The sequence below is a fragment of the Protopterus annectens genome, chromosome 2.part2 (assembly GCF_019279795.1).
Source record: "Protopterus annectens isolate FY-2018-M chromosome 2.part2, PAN1.0, whole genome shotgun sequence".
In the NCBI taxonomy this organism is placed as follows: Eukaryota; Metazoa; Chordata; order Ceratodontiformes; family Protopteridae; genus Protopterus; species Protopterus annectens.
The window spans coordinates 26,540,151-26,555,905 of record NC_056730.1 but is presented as its reverse complement, the minus strand read 5'-3'; the positions used below and the strand labels follow the sequence as shown (position 1 = coordinate 26,555,905).

General features: G+C 40.2%; 1 protein-coding gene across 1 annotated transcript in view; it reads left to right on the top strand.

Annotated features, from left to right (window-relative positions):
• The window catches only part of DMGDH (dimethylglycine dehydrogenase), a 1,049,975-nt gene that overhangs the window by 609,657 nt on the left and 424,563 nt on the right, over positions 1-15,755 (top strand). Inside the window, exon 10 of the mRNA XM_044063708.1 lies at positions 12,036-12,201. Coding sequence (XP_043919643.1) covers positions 12,036-12,201 — 166 coding nt within the window. The remainder of the gene's footprint in view (positions 1-12,035; positions 12,202-15,755) is intronic.

Here is a 15,755-nt window from a genome sequence, read left to right as displayed (position 1 = left end):
AGGGTGAGCTTGGATCCTACATCTATCTCGGAGCTGATGACTTCCTCTGTCTCCTTGGAGCTGAGGAGGTCTTCGGAGCCGGAGAGGTCTGCCTTCGGGATGATGTGGAGTGTGCTGTCCCGCTCATCAGCTCCACCCAGGGGTACCGACACTCTTCCCTCTCGGGCACTGACCTCTGTCTCAGCACCTACTCCCTCCCTCTCTACAGCAGAGACCCGCAACCTCAGTAGCCCCCTGGTTGGTGGCCCCCACTCTTCCGAGACCTCTCCAGAATATCCTTCTGAGGAGCCCCCTCAGAAGAGAAGATGCAAAAGGAAACATGTAGACTCCCAGGATGAGTCTCTTACCTTCGACACCGACCTCGAGGAGTCAGAAGCGTCCCCCAAGTCGTCCTCTGATGATGTCTCCTTTGTAGACATCTTGGAGATCCTTAAGCAGAGGTGCAGCTGGCCGTGTTTATATCACGTCATTGAAAGCCAAAAACACTGAACACCATTTAATCGAACCTAAATAATCTAAAGCACACAATATCAAACATTCAGAACAGCAAATTGTTTCCCAGGGAAAAAATTTGCTATTCTGAAACACATTCACACAACACAGGCACACCAAAAATACAGTGATCCACACACTTACACTTAAAATCATACATCTAACCCTACATTAAACTATACAAACACTACCATCTATCCACTTACCTTAACCCAACCCTAACCCTAAGGTCCGTCACTATCGCACACTCACCTTACCCGCGCCCTAACCCTAACTCACTTAACCCGCCCCTAACCTAAACTCTGTCACTGTCGCACACTCTCCTCACCAGCGCCCTAACCCTAACTCATGTAACCTGCACCCTAAACCTAACATCCACACAATCACACGCTTACCTGAACCCCCGTAACTTTCCACCACAGTGCTAAATATAGCGAAGCCACAGAAACGGACAACCGAATTCTTTCCCTAGGAAAGAATTCAATGAGGCTTTTCGGTCTCAACCTTCAGCCTCTTGGGTGTCTCCACCTTTCGACAAACTTTTAGATCTTGTTAGTTGGAACCTGCAGTCCAATTGTCCGACAACCACACTGGTCGGGTTGACCAGTCCAGGAACTTGGTCAAAGAGTTTGCAGGTAGCGTTAATCGCTCACTGGTTGTTCAACCCATTGAGTGTCCATGCCTTACTGGGGTTGAAGTTCATCCAATACTAACAGGAAACACCAGGAACTGTCAGAATGCTATTATTTCATCAACCCGAATTGGCGTGAACCTTGTAAGCACGGATAATACTGGGAACATTTTGGGCCAATGTGATCACAACAATTCTGCAACTGAAAGACGTTTGCATAATTCCCAGACGTTCACAGCGGACGTTACTGCAGGCAACCTGATTAATTTACCAGCTAGTGGTTTAAATCCTGGGAACCCTCAAAAGCGACTGTTGGAACAACAAGACAATTCTTGTATTGCTGGAAAAGAAGGTAATACAAATCTCCCTTTTACTACATGGTTGAATGTTTTCCAGTTTGTAAACAAAGATGGCATTAGTGATAGTAGCACTGGTGCTGCTTTAAACAATAAAATCATGAACAACAATTCTGAAGGCATTTGTAACAAATTAAAGTTATTTGATACTTGTTTAATTAAACTTAAGAAACTTCAACTTGAAATATCCTATTTTTGGGAATCTCTTTCTCAGAGAATTGTTCCTAAAGGTTTAGGACGTGCTCCGTATCCTACTGGCTTGGAAGCCGGTTCAGCTTTTCATATTGAACTGGTCAGTCTGTTTGACAATTATTAAACATTGCACACTATGGGTTGAAGACTTGTCTTTGTATGTTACAGAATTGGATAAATCAATACAGTCCGATTTAGAGTTTAGAAGGTACAAGTTTGAGTATGGGCGTGTTTTCTCTAGTATTGATGAATACATGCTAAAACTACAAACTAATAAAATCAAAAAACTAGATAGTGACTGTAAAGCATACCAACAAGGTGTAGCTTACCCACATCCTCCACCAGACCAAGTATGGAAAAAAGGACTTCCTTCTCTAAATCAAGTCAATTCATTTAATCATGACAAAAATGGGCTTGTTTTAAGTAGAAGTAACTCTGTTGAAAGGAGCCCTGCCGGTCACAACATGGGCAACAATGAATCCCACTTAGAACTTGGGACTAATACTAGTGACCTGAGGGATGTCCCTTGGAGTGAGAGACTGTGGAGTGGACAACATAATCCTAGTGGAATGAACCAACACCAAAATCAAAATTTTCACCAGGGCCCCTACACGGGGGCCAGACCCAAATTAAAAAAATACCAACAACCTCAACCAAAGGGAAAGTAGAAGGGCAACAGGCAGAAGAACAGGAATTGATACCACAAACCCGCTCTAATTGGGAACTCTCCCCTAGTGTGGATGCTGTCCCTGATTTAACAACATGTGATGTTGGACTTTTAAATATATCAAGTCCTGGTGAACACAACTTTGCTGACATTGAGTCCCTATCAGTTTCACAACAAGTCGAAATCATTTCTAATGTAACTGGTGACTTTAAATTGTATAACTTTAGTACCAATAAATTTGAAACTGATATGGTAGAGTTTCTGTCTAAAGGTTTATTGTTTGTACCATCTAGACCACTTAACTTAGTGGATACTGTTTTTGACATTAAACTATACACTAGGAATCTTAACTTTAACTTAACGTTAGGTAATGATTCAACATCTCTGGTACATGACAACTTACACATTCCTAGTACTTATAATCCACCAATTCACCCAGCACTGGATCTGTTTGAGAAATGTTGTGAACTAGATATTAGACATGCTAATTTGGTAGGTACTACACAAAATAACGACTTCAACACAAGTAAGATGGAATATGAGTACTTACAGTTTTTTAAAACACAAAACCTCCGCTTTTGTAAACCAGACAAAGGGGGAGGGTTGGTTGTGTTTAGTACTCTTGATTACCAAAATCGAATGTACTAGTTACTTAAATCTGAAGCATACGCCACCAGTTCAAGATCAGAGGTTAATACGGCTTATAAGCTTATAAGGGATTGTATTGAGGATTTGTATATTGATTGTAGGATTGACCAGAAGACATACAACTATCTTACAACCACATTTCCTAGACATCCATGTATTTTCGGCATTCCGAAAATACATAAATGTATAGAGAACCCTCCGTTGAGACCATTGGTTGACAGTAGAGGGTCACCTATGTATTCGTGTGCAAAGGTTGTGGACACCATACTACAGAAAATTGTAGTGAAAGAGTCACAAATTTGTAAAGACTCCTGGTCATTCCTTGGAAAGATAAAAGCATTAGACTTTAACCCTCAATACAATTTTCTAACAATAGATGTGAGAGATTTATACACCTGTATCCCACAAGATATAGTGCATGAATGGGTGATCCTCATGCTTCAGAAACACAATGTATCCAGTAGGGAAATTCATCTTGTTACTGAACTAAGTGAATTAGTGCTTTCTAATAACTATTTCATGTTCCAGAATGAGTTCTTTCTAGAGAAAGTTGGGGTAGCCATGGGGTCACCCTGTGGAGGAAGTATAGCTAACTTGGTAATGGCTTACTGGGAATCTGAGTATATTTTCAAAAACAATGAGTTCCTTGATAGGTTCATTTTTTTATACCAGATTCCTGGACGACATCTTTATCCTGCTTAATGGGAATGAGGATGTTAGCAAATCGGTACTGCAATATAGTAACAGTACTACTAACTTCTTGGTTTTCACGTCTACATTCGAAACAGAGAATATAGCATACCTTGATGTATCCTTAAGTAAAAACTTCTCTATGAGTTGTTTTGTTGCTAAGATTTTCTGGAAAAAGTCATACTCTAACACTTTCCTTCATTATTCAAGTAGTCATCCATATTATCAGAAAAAATCTGTCGTCAAAGGCCAACTGGTTAGGGCAGCCAGGACAGTCAGTTTTGATCATGACTTTCAGGAAGAGTGTTCTACACTTAAGAGTATGTTTTTACACCGAGGTTATCCTGAACCACTTTTAGACACCCTAATATATGAAGTCACAGAGAAGAGAAGAGGCAATACCTATAGCCCTTTATTACCAATTAAAGACACTTTGACTTCTCAACACTTGCCCACTAGGACAGAGAATCACTGTGTTAGCACACTAGAAGATGTCAACCAGGAAGTGTTGCAAACTAACACCAGCAACACAGTAAGTTTTATAACTACCTTCAGTAAAGATAGTTACACTTGTGTAAGTATTTTAGAGAAAAACTGGGGATTGTTTAAAATGTACCCGTCTGTCCTTGGTAAGCTAGGTGAATGTCCTAAAGTGTTTTTTAGGAAAGGAAAGAACCTTAAAATGTTATTGGAATACCAAAATACAGTTATATCACGTACTCCAGGGATGACAAAGTGCTACAACTGTAACTATTGTAGATATGTGCAAGAAACTAACTGTTTCCATATAAATGGTAGGCTTTATAAATTGAATCATAGATTCAATTGTAATTCCTCCTTTATCATATATTTAGCTAGATGTACACTCTGCCCGGCCTTCTATATAGGAAAAACAGAAAGAAGACTTTGGGACAGAATGTACGAACACCTATACGCAATAAGAAAATGTAAACTTGAAAATGCGCTAGCTAAACACAACTTTGGCTACCAAAATCACAGCTTCAACTTTCTGGCTATTGATCAGGTTAATATTGATTGCAGAGGAGGACCGAGACCGCTTAAACTTGAAGAGCTGGAATTGATGTGGCAAGTAAGGCTAAATGCCTACAGCCACCCTGGTCTCAACGACATTTGTTCTATTTCCAGTGTACTTAAATTGAATAGTTTAAACAGCTGAATGTGTCTCCTGTATATAGGTACAATTAGGCTTATTTATTAAGGTTAAGCAACCAGATTGTTTTTTAGGTTTGATTACTGTGTTTTAATTTTCAAATTTATGACATGTCAACACATTTCAGTGAAGTATGACAATGCTTTGTGTAACTTTCACTATGTTTTGTATTTATTTTAATACCCACTGTTATTCCCGTTCTTGTCTCGAGAACTTTTAGTCTCTTTTATTTTAAACAGTACAAATGGGATGGCCTTTCTAGCCATGTGTCAAAGATGTTTTAATTGCTTGTTTACATAAAGGACAGGTTGTTAATTCATTTTAACAGTTTCTGAAGAAGTCAGTGAATATAGCTGATGAAAAGCACTTAAAGTGGATTAAACTCATTCTTTTTGGTCTGATTTCTGCCTCTGCTCGCTTTTTGTTTTGTTTCACAGTTATATGCTTGTTGCTTCATAGTTGGAAGGTGTGGGAGACTCCTAATGCCATGGAGCTAGTTCCCAGGAGACCCAATAAAATTTTGTCTGTTCCCAAAGAGAAGGAATTTTTATCCAAGGGTGTGCCTGTAGATGCCATGGTGGTGGCGGTGGCCACTAAGAAGGAATCAGCAGAAACTTCATCTGTTCATCCACCGAACAAGGAGTCTCGAACGATGGATAGATACAGGAAGTATATCTTTTCGTCAGCAGCAGTCACACTCAGACCGCTGAACTACCTAACATATTTTACAAGGCTTCAGAGAGATCTCCTTAAGGAGTTGGAAGAGACTCTACAAGGTACATCTGCTGAAGGAGTCCCTGATAAGGTGTCTGCTCAGTTGTCCACCTTGAATTCCATTGTTAAATCCTCCATGAGGCTGATTTCTTATGCAGCTGATGGAGCGAGCAGGGCAGCGGGTTCAGGAGTTTCCCTCAGGAGGTACTCCTGGATACACTTGTGTAATTTCATGGAGCCGTTCAAGTCTACTTTTACCACCGCCCCCTTTGACGGTTTTTCCTTGTTTGGACCTGAGGTAAAATACACACTCACCTGGTGTGAGCAAGAAGGGAAAACGCTGTCTGCTATGGGAGTATGTTTTACCATCCCCTCTAGACCATACCCCAAGGGTCAAAGAGGTGGTAAGATATGGTTCAAGAAGTCCCAGTGTTTTTTCCCGGATGCACAGGGTGACTCCTCCTTCAGAGGCAGAGGAGGAGGAGCAAATGGTAGACTTTACCCTAGAGGCAGGGGCGAACCACAAAACCAGGGAGGCCGTGATTCGTTTTGAGGCACTATCAGCACTTCTGATTTGGGGTCTGGTTGTGCTTCTCTGGAGCCAGTCGGTGGGTCGCACTTCTTTGTATCCAGAAGCCTGGCTAAGCATCACCTGAGACAAATGGGTACAAAGAATTATCACCAGAGGTTATTCCATACCCTTTTCTCTTCCACCTCACATTCCCAAGAGGATCCCGGATGTTCCACCCAATGACAGGGATCAAGCAGCCATAGAGGTGAACAAGTTGCTCACCAACAGAGTCATCCAAACCGTCCCCACAGACCAGGTAGGATTTGGAACTTACTCCAGATTCTTTTTAGTGCCAAAACGTACAGGGGACTGGAGGCCCATCTTGGACCTCAACAAATTAAATGAATCCATAAAGAAGGACAAGTTCCGGATGGTGACACTGCAGTCTATACTCCCTCTATTAGGGAAAGACACTTGGATGTGCTCAATAGACCTCCAAGATGTGTACTACCATATAAAAATGGACAGAGCATCGAGGAACCACCTACACTTCCGGCTGGGAGATGGTCACTACCAGTTTTGTGCTCTGCCCTTTGGTCTCACCACAGCCCCCAGGGTGTTCACCAAGTATATGGCAGTAGTGAAGGCTCACCTGAGACGTCTAAGATTCCAAATGTTTCCGTGCCTGGACGACTGGCTCCTGACTGCCTCTACCAGGCATCTACTCCTTCAAACCAGGGATTTCGCTATCCAACTTTGTGCCCAGTTAGGGATTACTATAAACTGGGAAAAGCCTGCCTTATTGCCCTCTCAATTTGTGACTTTTATAGGCGCAGAAATAGACATAGTCACCATGTTAGCTCATCTTCCTGCAGAAAGAACACAGATCCTCATACAACAAGTTCTCTGTCTACTTCCCCTCTGAAAAGTCAAGGCAAAGACAGTGCTGAAACTCTTAGGGACCATGGCCTCCACCATATTACTAGTCCCTCTTGCCAGATTACATATGCAAATTCTTCAATGGCTTTTATCGTCCCAGTGGTCCTTTCACCAACTGTCTCTATCCCACCACATCATTTTAACAGAGTCTTGCAAAAAAAAAGGACCTCTGTTGGTGGATCCAGCCCAACCAACTAACGACAGGCATGCCATTCCTTCCTTGCCAACCTGTTGATACTGTGACCACGGATGCCTCACAGATGGGGGGGCATTATCTAGGCAGGACTGTCCAAGGCACATGGCAAAATCATGAGGCTCACCTGCATATCAATGTCCTAGAGATGAGGGCGGTGCTTCTGGCATTGCATGCACTTCATGACCTTCTTCCTCTTGGGACGATAGCAATCTCAACAAACAAGGTGGAACCAGATCTTACCCCCTTTGTCAGGAGGCTATTCGGGTTTGGAAATGGTTGATATCTTCCCAGTGCTTTCTAGTGGCAATGCACATCCCAGGGACAACCACCGTGATGGTCAACAAACTCAGCCGAGCAATCTTGATGCCTCACGAGTGGTCTCTGAAGCAGGAAATAGCTGAACAGATCTTCTGCAAATGGGGATGGCCTTGCTGCGATCTTTTTGCCAGTTCGATCAACTCCAAATGCAGCAGCTACTTTTCCCTTATCCCCCTCCAGGGGAGTCACCGAGAGACACACTTGTTCACAACTGGCCCCTGGGTCTCCTTTATGCTTTTCCTCCCTTTCCTCTCATATCCAAGGTGATTCAGAAAGCAAAACTGTTGGGAAGCAAAGTGATTCTCATCACTCCTTACTGGCCTCGTCAGATTTGGTTCCCCTTTCTCGGGCCTCATCTTCTAGACGATCCATGGACTCTGGACCCAGTGCCAGATCTCTTGACTCACATGTCAGGCTCTTTTCACCCCAGCCTCCACACCGTCAACTTCCATCCCTAGTCAGGCTTCATGATTTTTCACCTGCTGTAACCCCCATTCTCACATCTTCTCATAAACCCTCCACTAGAAAGTTGTACACTAGCAAATGGAGAAGGTTTTCTATCTGGGCTGAAGAAAGGAATGTTGACCCTTACACCGCGTCCATTCCAGTAGTTTTAGAATTTTTTTCTGAACTTTTTCACCAGGGATCTGCTGCTGCCACAATTAAGGTTCAGTTGGCCGCAATATCAAATTTTCATTTGGGTCAACGTAAGTCTAACCTGATGTCACACAGATTGTGTAAAACCTTCCTTAAAGGTACTACTTTGCTGAGACCTCCCTTTCAGGAACCGGTAGCTTCCTGGGATCTAAACTTCGTCCTGTCCAAAATTATGTCTCCACCCTTTGAACCTGCTCATTCATGCTTGTTGAAGTTTCTGTCTTGGAAGACGTTGCTTCTAGTAGCCATCACATCTGCTAGACGAGTATCAAAATTACAAGCACTCTCTATCAAGCCCCCTTATCTGATTTTCCACAAAGAAAGAGTATCTTTTCACACAAATCCATCTTTTATCCCTAAAGTGTGCCCTCATAATAACTTAAACCAAACTATAGAGCAGCCAATGTTCTTCTCTAATCATTCCAATGCAGCAGAATACATATTTCATCAGTTGGATGTTCACAGACAATTACGGTTCTATCTACACAGGTCTAAGGAATTCAGGAATCAGTTTGTATCCTTCTCTGACTCCAGATAAGGTCTCCCAGTCTCCAAAGTTACCCTTTCGAATTGGATTTCGAGTTGTATCTCTTTCATTTATTCCTCCAATGGACAGCTTTTACCGTTCAAGATTAAGGCTCATTCTACACGATTCCAGTCTACATCTGCAGCCTTCCAAGCCAGGGTTCCAATTGATAATAATTGTGCAGCTGCGACCTGGGCTACTCCTCACACTTTTATTACTCATTACAAATTAAACCTGACCTCTAGGGGTAGAGCCTCCTTTAGTTCCACAATACTCAGGAGTATCTTTCTGTGAGCCACCCAAGAATAAGGTGCTAGGGACGCTGTCCCATGTGTAAGAATGAAGGCGAGATAGGACTACAGAACATAAAGAAGTTATGTGGTCACCATAAAGTTCCATGTTTGTAGTCCATCTCACCCTTCATTCTTACGAACCACCCACCTACCCTCATCCTGGAAGGGTCTGGAGACAGGATAATTTTTCCATAACAGGTGGGGACCTTTCATTATTGTTGTTCTTTCTGGATAGCTTTAGTTCTGTCTTTCTATAGTTAGCAGCAAACAAGATCTGGGGATTGTACTGGTGCACCATGGGATACCTACCTAGCCATGAGCCAACTAGAAGACTTTGAGCTTTGTAATAGGCCGAGTCAAGTCGAGGATAGGCTCTGAACCCATGTGTAAGAATGAAGGGCGAGATGGACTACAAACATGGAACATTATGGTGAGTACATAACTTCTTTTTTAACATCATGATCTAGGCATACAACCTCAGGGAGATATATTTCTATAAGAACAAGATATCTGATTAAGGTGAGAGAAAAACATTTAAGAAATGGAAGAACGGTTGAACTACAACTTTGAAAACTGAAATAAACAAGCTGGACAAACAGATTAAGCATAGTGTGAAACAAGATCAAGAAAATTTATATAAAATATTGAGCATAATAGGAAACCTTTTTATAGATAGATAAGATGTAGAAGGAGTAAAGACACACAAATTAATAAACTGTGTGCAGATTCTAAAATGTGTTCTCATACACAACAGATTACAGATATATTTACAAAATCTTATTCAAAACAGTTTGGCTCCACAACAGGGGTGGTAACTTGTCCTAGTGACATCCAGGTAACCCCAGATACTGGAATCAAGTATTGAAAAAGAACTGCACAAAATGGATCCAAACAAAGTGCAGGGGGGAGACGGAATTAGTAACAATGACTTGAGAACACTTCAACAAGAACTTATAGTACCATTATATCTATTATTCATTTGGTTATATAAATATGGGGATATTTCTCAAGATTGGAGACATGTGCTTATTAAACCTGTTTTTAAGGGAAAAGGGGAGTAGGACAAACCCAGAGTCATATGGACCCTTAAGTCTATTTTCATGTTGTGGAAAAATAATGGAGAAGGTAATATTGGATAAGTTATTGTCAGAACTGGATAGATTGGGACATGAAACCATATATCAGCATGCATATGTTGAAAACAGATCTATTACTACCTCTAACATGATGTTTTATAACAATACAATAACAGCTATGAATGAAAAATTGTGCTGTGATGTAATTTATATAGATTTAACTTCAGCATTTGACAGGGTCATACACAAAACACTGAACAATAAATTAGTACAACTAGGTATTGATGTACTCTTGATAACATGGTTAGCTGCATGGCTTACATATGGGACATGGCAAGTATCATACAACAACTGGACAGGTGAAATCCTTGGTTACAGTCAGGGTGCCCCACAGGGCTCTGTCCTAGGCCCTTACTTGTTTAGATTGTATCTTTCAGACCTAACTTTTTCATCTGAGGTGTTCTACAGTCTATATGCAGATGACCTGAAATTGGGTAAACTGATTACACACGTTACAGATAAGGCATGTCTGCAAAATAACTTGACTAAATTGACCATTTGGGCACAGGAGAATAATATGCTGATAGATGCATCAAAAACTAAGCATATGAGATTTGGGAGACATAAATTCGAAGGTGAATATTTGATACAGCACACACTGACTGAAACTGTAGACTCATTTAAGGACCTGGGTATATGGGTAGATTCAGCTATGAGTTTTTCTAATCCTGTCAACCAATTGGTTAATGATAGTTATAGAACTATAGGTTGTATAAAAAGATTTATAAAGTCTAGGAAATCAAAAATAATAAAATTATTGTTTGTTAATTACATTAGACCCAAGCTTGAGTATGGAATAACAACATGGAAACCCTATAAAGAAAACAAGCATGAGTAAACTGGAAAGAGTACAGCGGAGATATACCAAGGACATCCATGGATGTGAAAATTTAAGTTATTCTGAAAGACTAAAATATCTGAACTTTTGTGCAGTGTCTCTTACAGATATCTTAGAGGAGATCTTATTCAGGTATATAGGACATTTAGAGACAACTACTTCTGGGAATGTTTGGGGTTATCAAAAAGTATTAGAGAATCATGAGACAACATATGTAGAAGATTGTATAGGAATGAGAAGTGTACTAATTGGTTTTCTGACAGAGTAGCTGATGCATGGAACAGATTGTCAGATTACATTAAAGTAAGTATTAGTTTAGATATATTTAAGAACAGCCTGGACAGTTATTATGGGAACAAGTGTTTTGGTATACTGGCAAGCTAGAAGGACATTAATGCCTATGCTTGAAATATTTGTATTTATGTATGTATAACATCCTTTTTACTAAAATGGTAGAAGGTCTGAGGTATTAAATCCAAGAAAAGAACAAATCTAGCTGCTTTAACTATTTAACAAATTTTAAAGCTAATGGAATTGCATTTTATTTACCCATCTTTAGAGCTGTGGTGAAAGAATAAATGCTGTGGAGGAGTTATGCTGAATTGCCTGGGCCTTAGCTGTCCTCGTTAAACTGTTTTCTATTCACTCTGAGCACAGTGGTGTGTTTTATTATATTTCAAATACTGGGAATGTTGGCTGACCTTTGAGGTCATTTGGCCTGACATTTCTAATCCCTATCTCTTCTATACTCTACTGGAGTCAAGTTTAGAGTCTTGGTGATGAAACTTTCTATTTTTAGCCTGTTAGACTGCATTGCTTCTTAGCTAGGGTTGCTCAAGCCTGTGAAATGTTCAGCTGCTTGCTTCCTTGTAATTGAAACTGTGTTGTCTTAAGCTTCTGATATCTTTCTTCTTTCAAGAATGATCTTTGGTATAGCTTCTGGACCGTTTTAAAAAAAAAAAAACATGTATTACTGCTTAATGTGTCACTGTGTTGTTTTTAACTAAACATTAATTTACCTTTTATCAAATTTTTGTTTGTTTTCCTGTTTCTGTCACAGGCCTAGTTTTTATCACACCAACTGGTTTGAACCTGTTGGACGGGAATGCAAGCAGGTGATGGAAAAAGTAGGATTGATTGACTTGACACCATTTGGCAAATTTGTTCTTAAAGGGAAGGACTCTGTAAAAATGCTAGATCATCTTATTGCTAATACCATTCCAAAGGTAATCAAGCTTTGTGAAAAGTAACATGTAATGTGGCTATCAGTACTTTAAGTATGAGATTTGTTTACAGAAATTGTTCATTTTAAGCAACTTGTTAGGAAAACAGAGCAGTTAAGTACAATGTTTCTAGGGTAATCTGTCATTATGCCTAACATATCTACTAGGGCCCAAGATAAGAAGGTAAAATGCAGAAAACCGTCCTCATAGCTGTTAATCAAGTAGATTAAATAGCAGCCATGTTATGTTTTCAGTCGCCCACCTATGTTGTAAGTAATAATATATCATGGTCTTGTTGGCATTGCATTGAGCAGGCTTGGGTTGGATTCCTACATTTTTCTTTCTCCATGGTGTGTAAGATATTTAACCTGATACGAGCTTCTAAGTTACAAAGCAATACAGACATGCTGTACCTTACTGTATCTTACCTGGTTAACAGTGACTGCATGAAATTATTTAGTGAGCGAACATATAACTACTGCTACAGGCAAATACTGTAAACTAAAAATTAAACTAGTGCTTTTCCTGCAAACTCCTGTTCAAACATAAACTGCTGGATCAGTTCTTTATCACAGAATGGCTTTTAATATTTACAATTCAGTGCTGAGTTTTCTGTTTCTCATAATGGAACATTATTGATTTTAAACGTAATGAACAGAACTGCAAAATGCGTACAAGAAATAGAACATCAGAAAGCAAAAGCAGCTACTCTGAAGGATTGACACAAAGGACACTGATAGCACTGTAAAATTTTAGGGGTCTATATTAAAATCCCGAAGTCTGACAATATCGAATGTGATATTGTCTACACGAGAATGCCGAAAGCGCACTACATCGAACCTTTAAATGGAAAATCTCCATACGGGGAGATTTCCATTTACTTCAATGTAGTGCGTTCTTGGAGTTGGTATATTTAAGTAGGGGTCGTGGGGGGCGCACGGGGGCTTGCCCCCCCTGCCTACACACTATTTAGTTGTTTTTTGTTAATTTAGTATTTTTTTTTTTTGGTTTTGATGGTTTAAGACTTTGATCACTAAAGTTCGATCTTTAGTGATTCAAAGTTTTAAACCTTCGAGATTATAATATAGACCCAAATTTTAGTAGGCAACATAGTTGTGTATGTCCTACAGTACGGCTCATTGTGGAAGTGTATGCAGGTTGTCATTAAATAATTTAGATAGGTTCAGGATAAAGCACATTTGGAGGCAGTAAAAGTTTAACTTTCAGCAAAAACATGCTAATTATGTGAACATCGCATTCTTTTTGAAATTGCTGCATCTGAATCCTGCGTCTGCCTAAAGGGTATAGTCACTTAGTTCAGTACTATCTTGCTGTGATTCATAAATAAATGTCAAATCCCAGTACTCTAATCCATTCAGCTGAAGAAAGACTTGCATGTAATAACACCCTTTCCAGTGTCTTCCATCCCTCTTCCTCCAATCCTCTTTCATATCTTATTAGCTACCTGAACATGCTTCATTTCTTCCATCTTCTGTATACACATCCACTCTCCCACTCTTTTCACCTCAGGTGCTGTAAATACAGTGCATAGATGAAGGTATACATATAGCACTCTCTAGGTGCTTAGGTCACATTTACTTAGTATGCATTGAAAATGATACTAATTGATTTCTATTGTGTCTGTTACACAGTTTGTGTTATTGTATGTATTTTCTATGGTTAAGTGTAACGTCAAGTATCTGCATGCTCACAGTTGGAACGTGAATCTGTCCTTCACCAGTAAACAGATACATATATAAATAAGTAAATAAAATAGGCCAGTCCGTGCTTCCGAACATAGGAGCTTTTGGCCAACTCATGGGAAAGGCATATTAAAAGCAAAACATGCAAAAAACAAAATATGATAACACTTTGTAGAATAAAAATAAATAATAGTGTATTTAGTTAGTTAGTTATGTGGGCATGCATGTTATTTTCATTTGTACTTAGTTAACCAGGTAAATGAGCTGGTCTAATGACAGCTTTCTATCACACTTTAGCTTGGAAGCAAAAACATTTCCAAAATACAGGCATATTTCACTTGGCCAAAAAGACACTTGAAGTATACAATCACATTTCCTTTAGAAGAAATACAGGTGTTTAATGCAAACATGTATATAAAAAAGTACAGGTGCATTTTATTTAGAAAAAACACAAGCACACGTTGCAGCAAAATGTATCAAATATAAAGGCATATTTTAAAAAAAATTAAAATATAAAGGCATATTTTATTGAAGCAAAAGGCAAAGTACAGTTGTGTACCTACCATAAATGTAGATGTTCGAGTGTATTCACTGTTGCAGTCATTACTCTACGGTTATCCTGCTGGCAGGCTACCCGCAGTCGGCCTGAATTCCAAAGTCCTGGTCCGGCGTCGGTTGCTGTCGCCTCTTCCCTGACGTCAGTGCACCAGGGGTATAAAAGATGCAGCCAGCGCCATTTTTTTCAGTTTTTCTTGCCCCAGATGTCAGGTGCCCCCAAAAGGGTAGGCTAAATATATAGTATGCCAATAAACATACATGCAGTAAAGAAACATTTCCTTCATCTACAAGCATATACACCACATAGGTTGTATAGAATAGAGAAGCACAGATAAACCCCAGCAAAAGAAAGGGGGATGGTGGGAGGGTAACCTGGACTGCAACAGTGAATACACTCGAACATCTATATTTATGGTAGGTACACAACTGTACTATGTTCATCGTGTTTCACTGTTGCAGTCATTACAATTGGGTTGAATCCCAAAGCTGAGGATGGGTGGCTGGGCTAAATAGGATTAGGAGAGGCTATGAGGCCCTGCAGAACTGCAGTGGCAAAGCCTGCTTTAGATTTAGATTAAAGAGGTAAGTGGTAGTGCTTTGTAAAAGTGTGCACTGAACTCCAAGTTGCAGCCTCTAAGATGTCTTTGGTTGGTACTCCTCTGAGGAAGGCTGCTGAAGTGGCTGCTGCTCTGGTAGAATGAGGCCTAATGCCCTTAAGCACTGATTTGCCATGCTGAGAATAGCAGAAACGGATGCAATGTCCTATCCATTTAGAAATAGTCTGTTTTGAGATAGCCTTTCCTTGTGATCCTGCAGCATATGACACTAAAAGTTGCTCAGTCTTTCTGTAAGCTTTAGTTCTGTTCAAGTAGAAGCATAGTTGCCTGTGTATGTCCAAAGAATGCAGAATTTTCTCACTCTTGTTCTGTGGGTTTGGATAGAAGGTAGGCAAGTGAATGGTTTGGTTGAGGGCCACACTGGACACCACCTTAGGCATAAATGTTAGGTTTCTCCTCAGAGAAACCCTGTCTGGATGGAAAATGATAAAAGGTTCCACAGCCATGAGTGCTTGCAACTCCGAGACTCGTCTTGCAGAGGTTATTGCTAGGAGCAGAGCTGTTTTCCAGGATAAGAATTTTATATCAGCTGTTGAGGCTGGCTCAAAAGGAGGCAGTGTGAGTTTTTCCAAGACATAATTGAGGTCCCATGTTGGAATTGGTGCTGTCCTTGGAGGCCTGATGTTTCTGGCCCCTCTGAGGTACTGCCTTATTAAAGGATGAGATAGGTGGTTCCGTA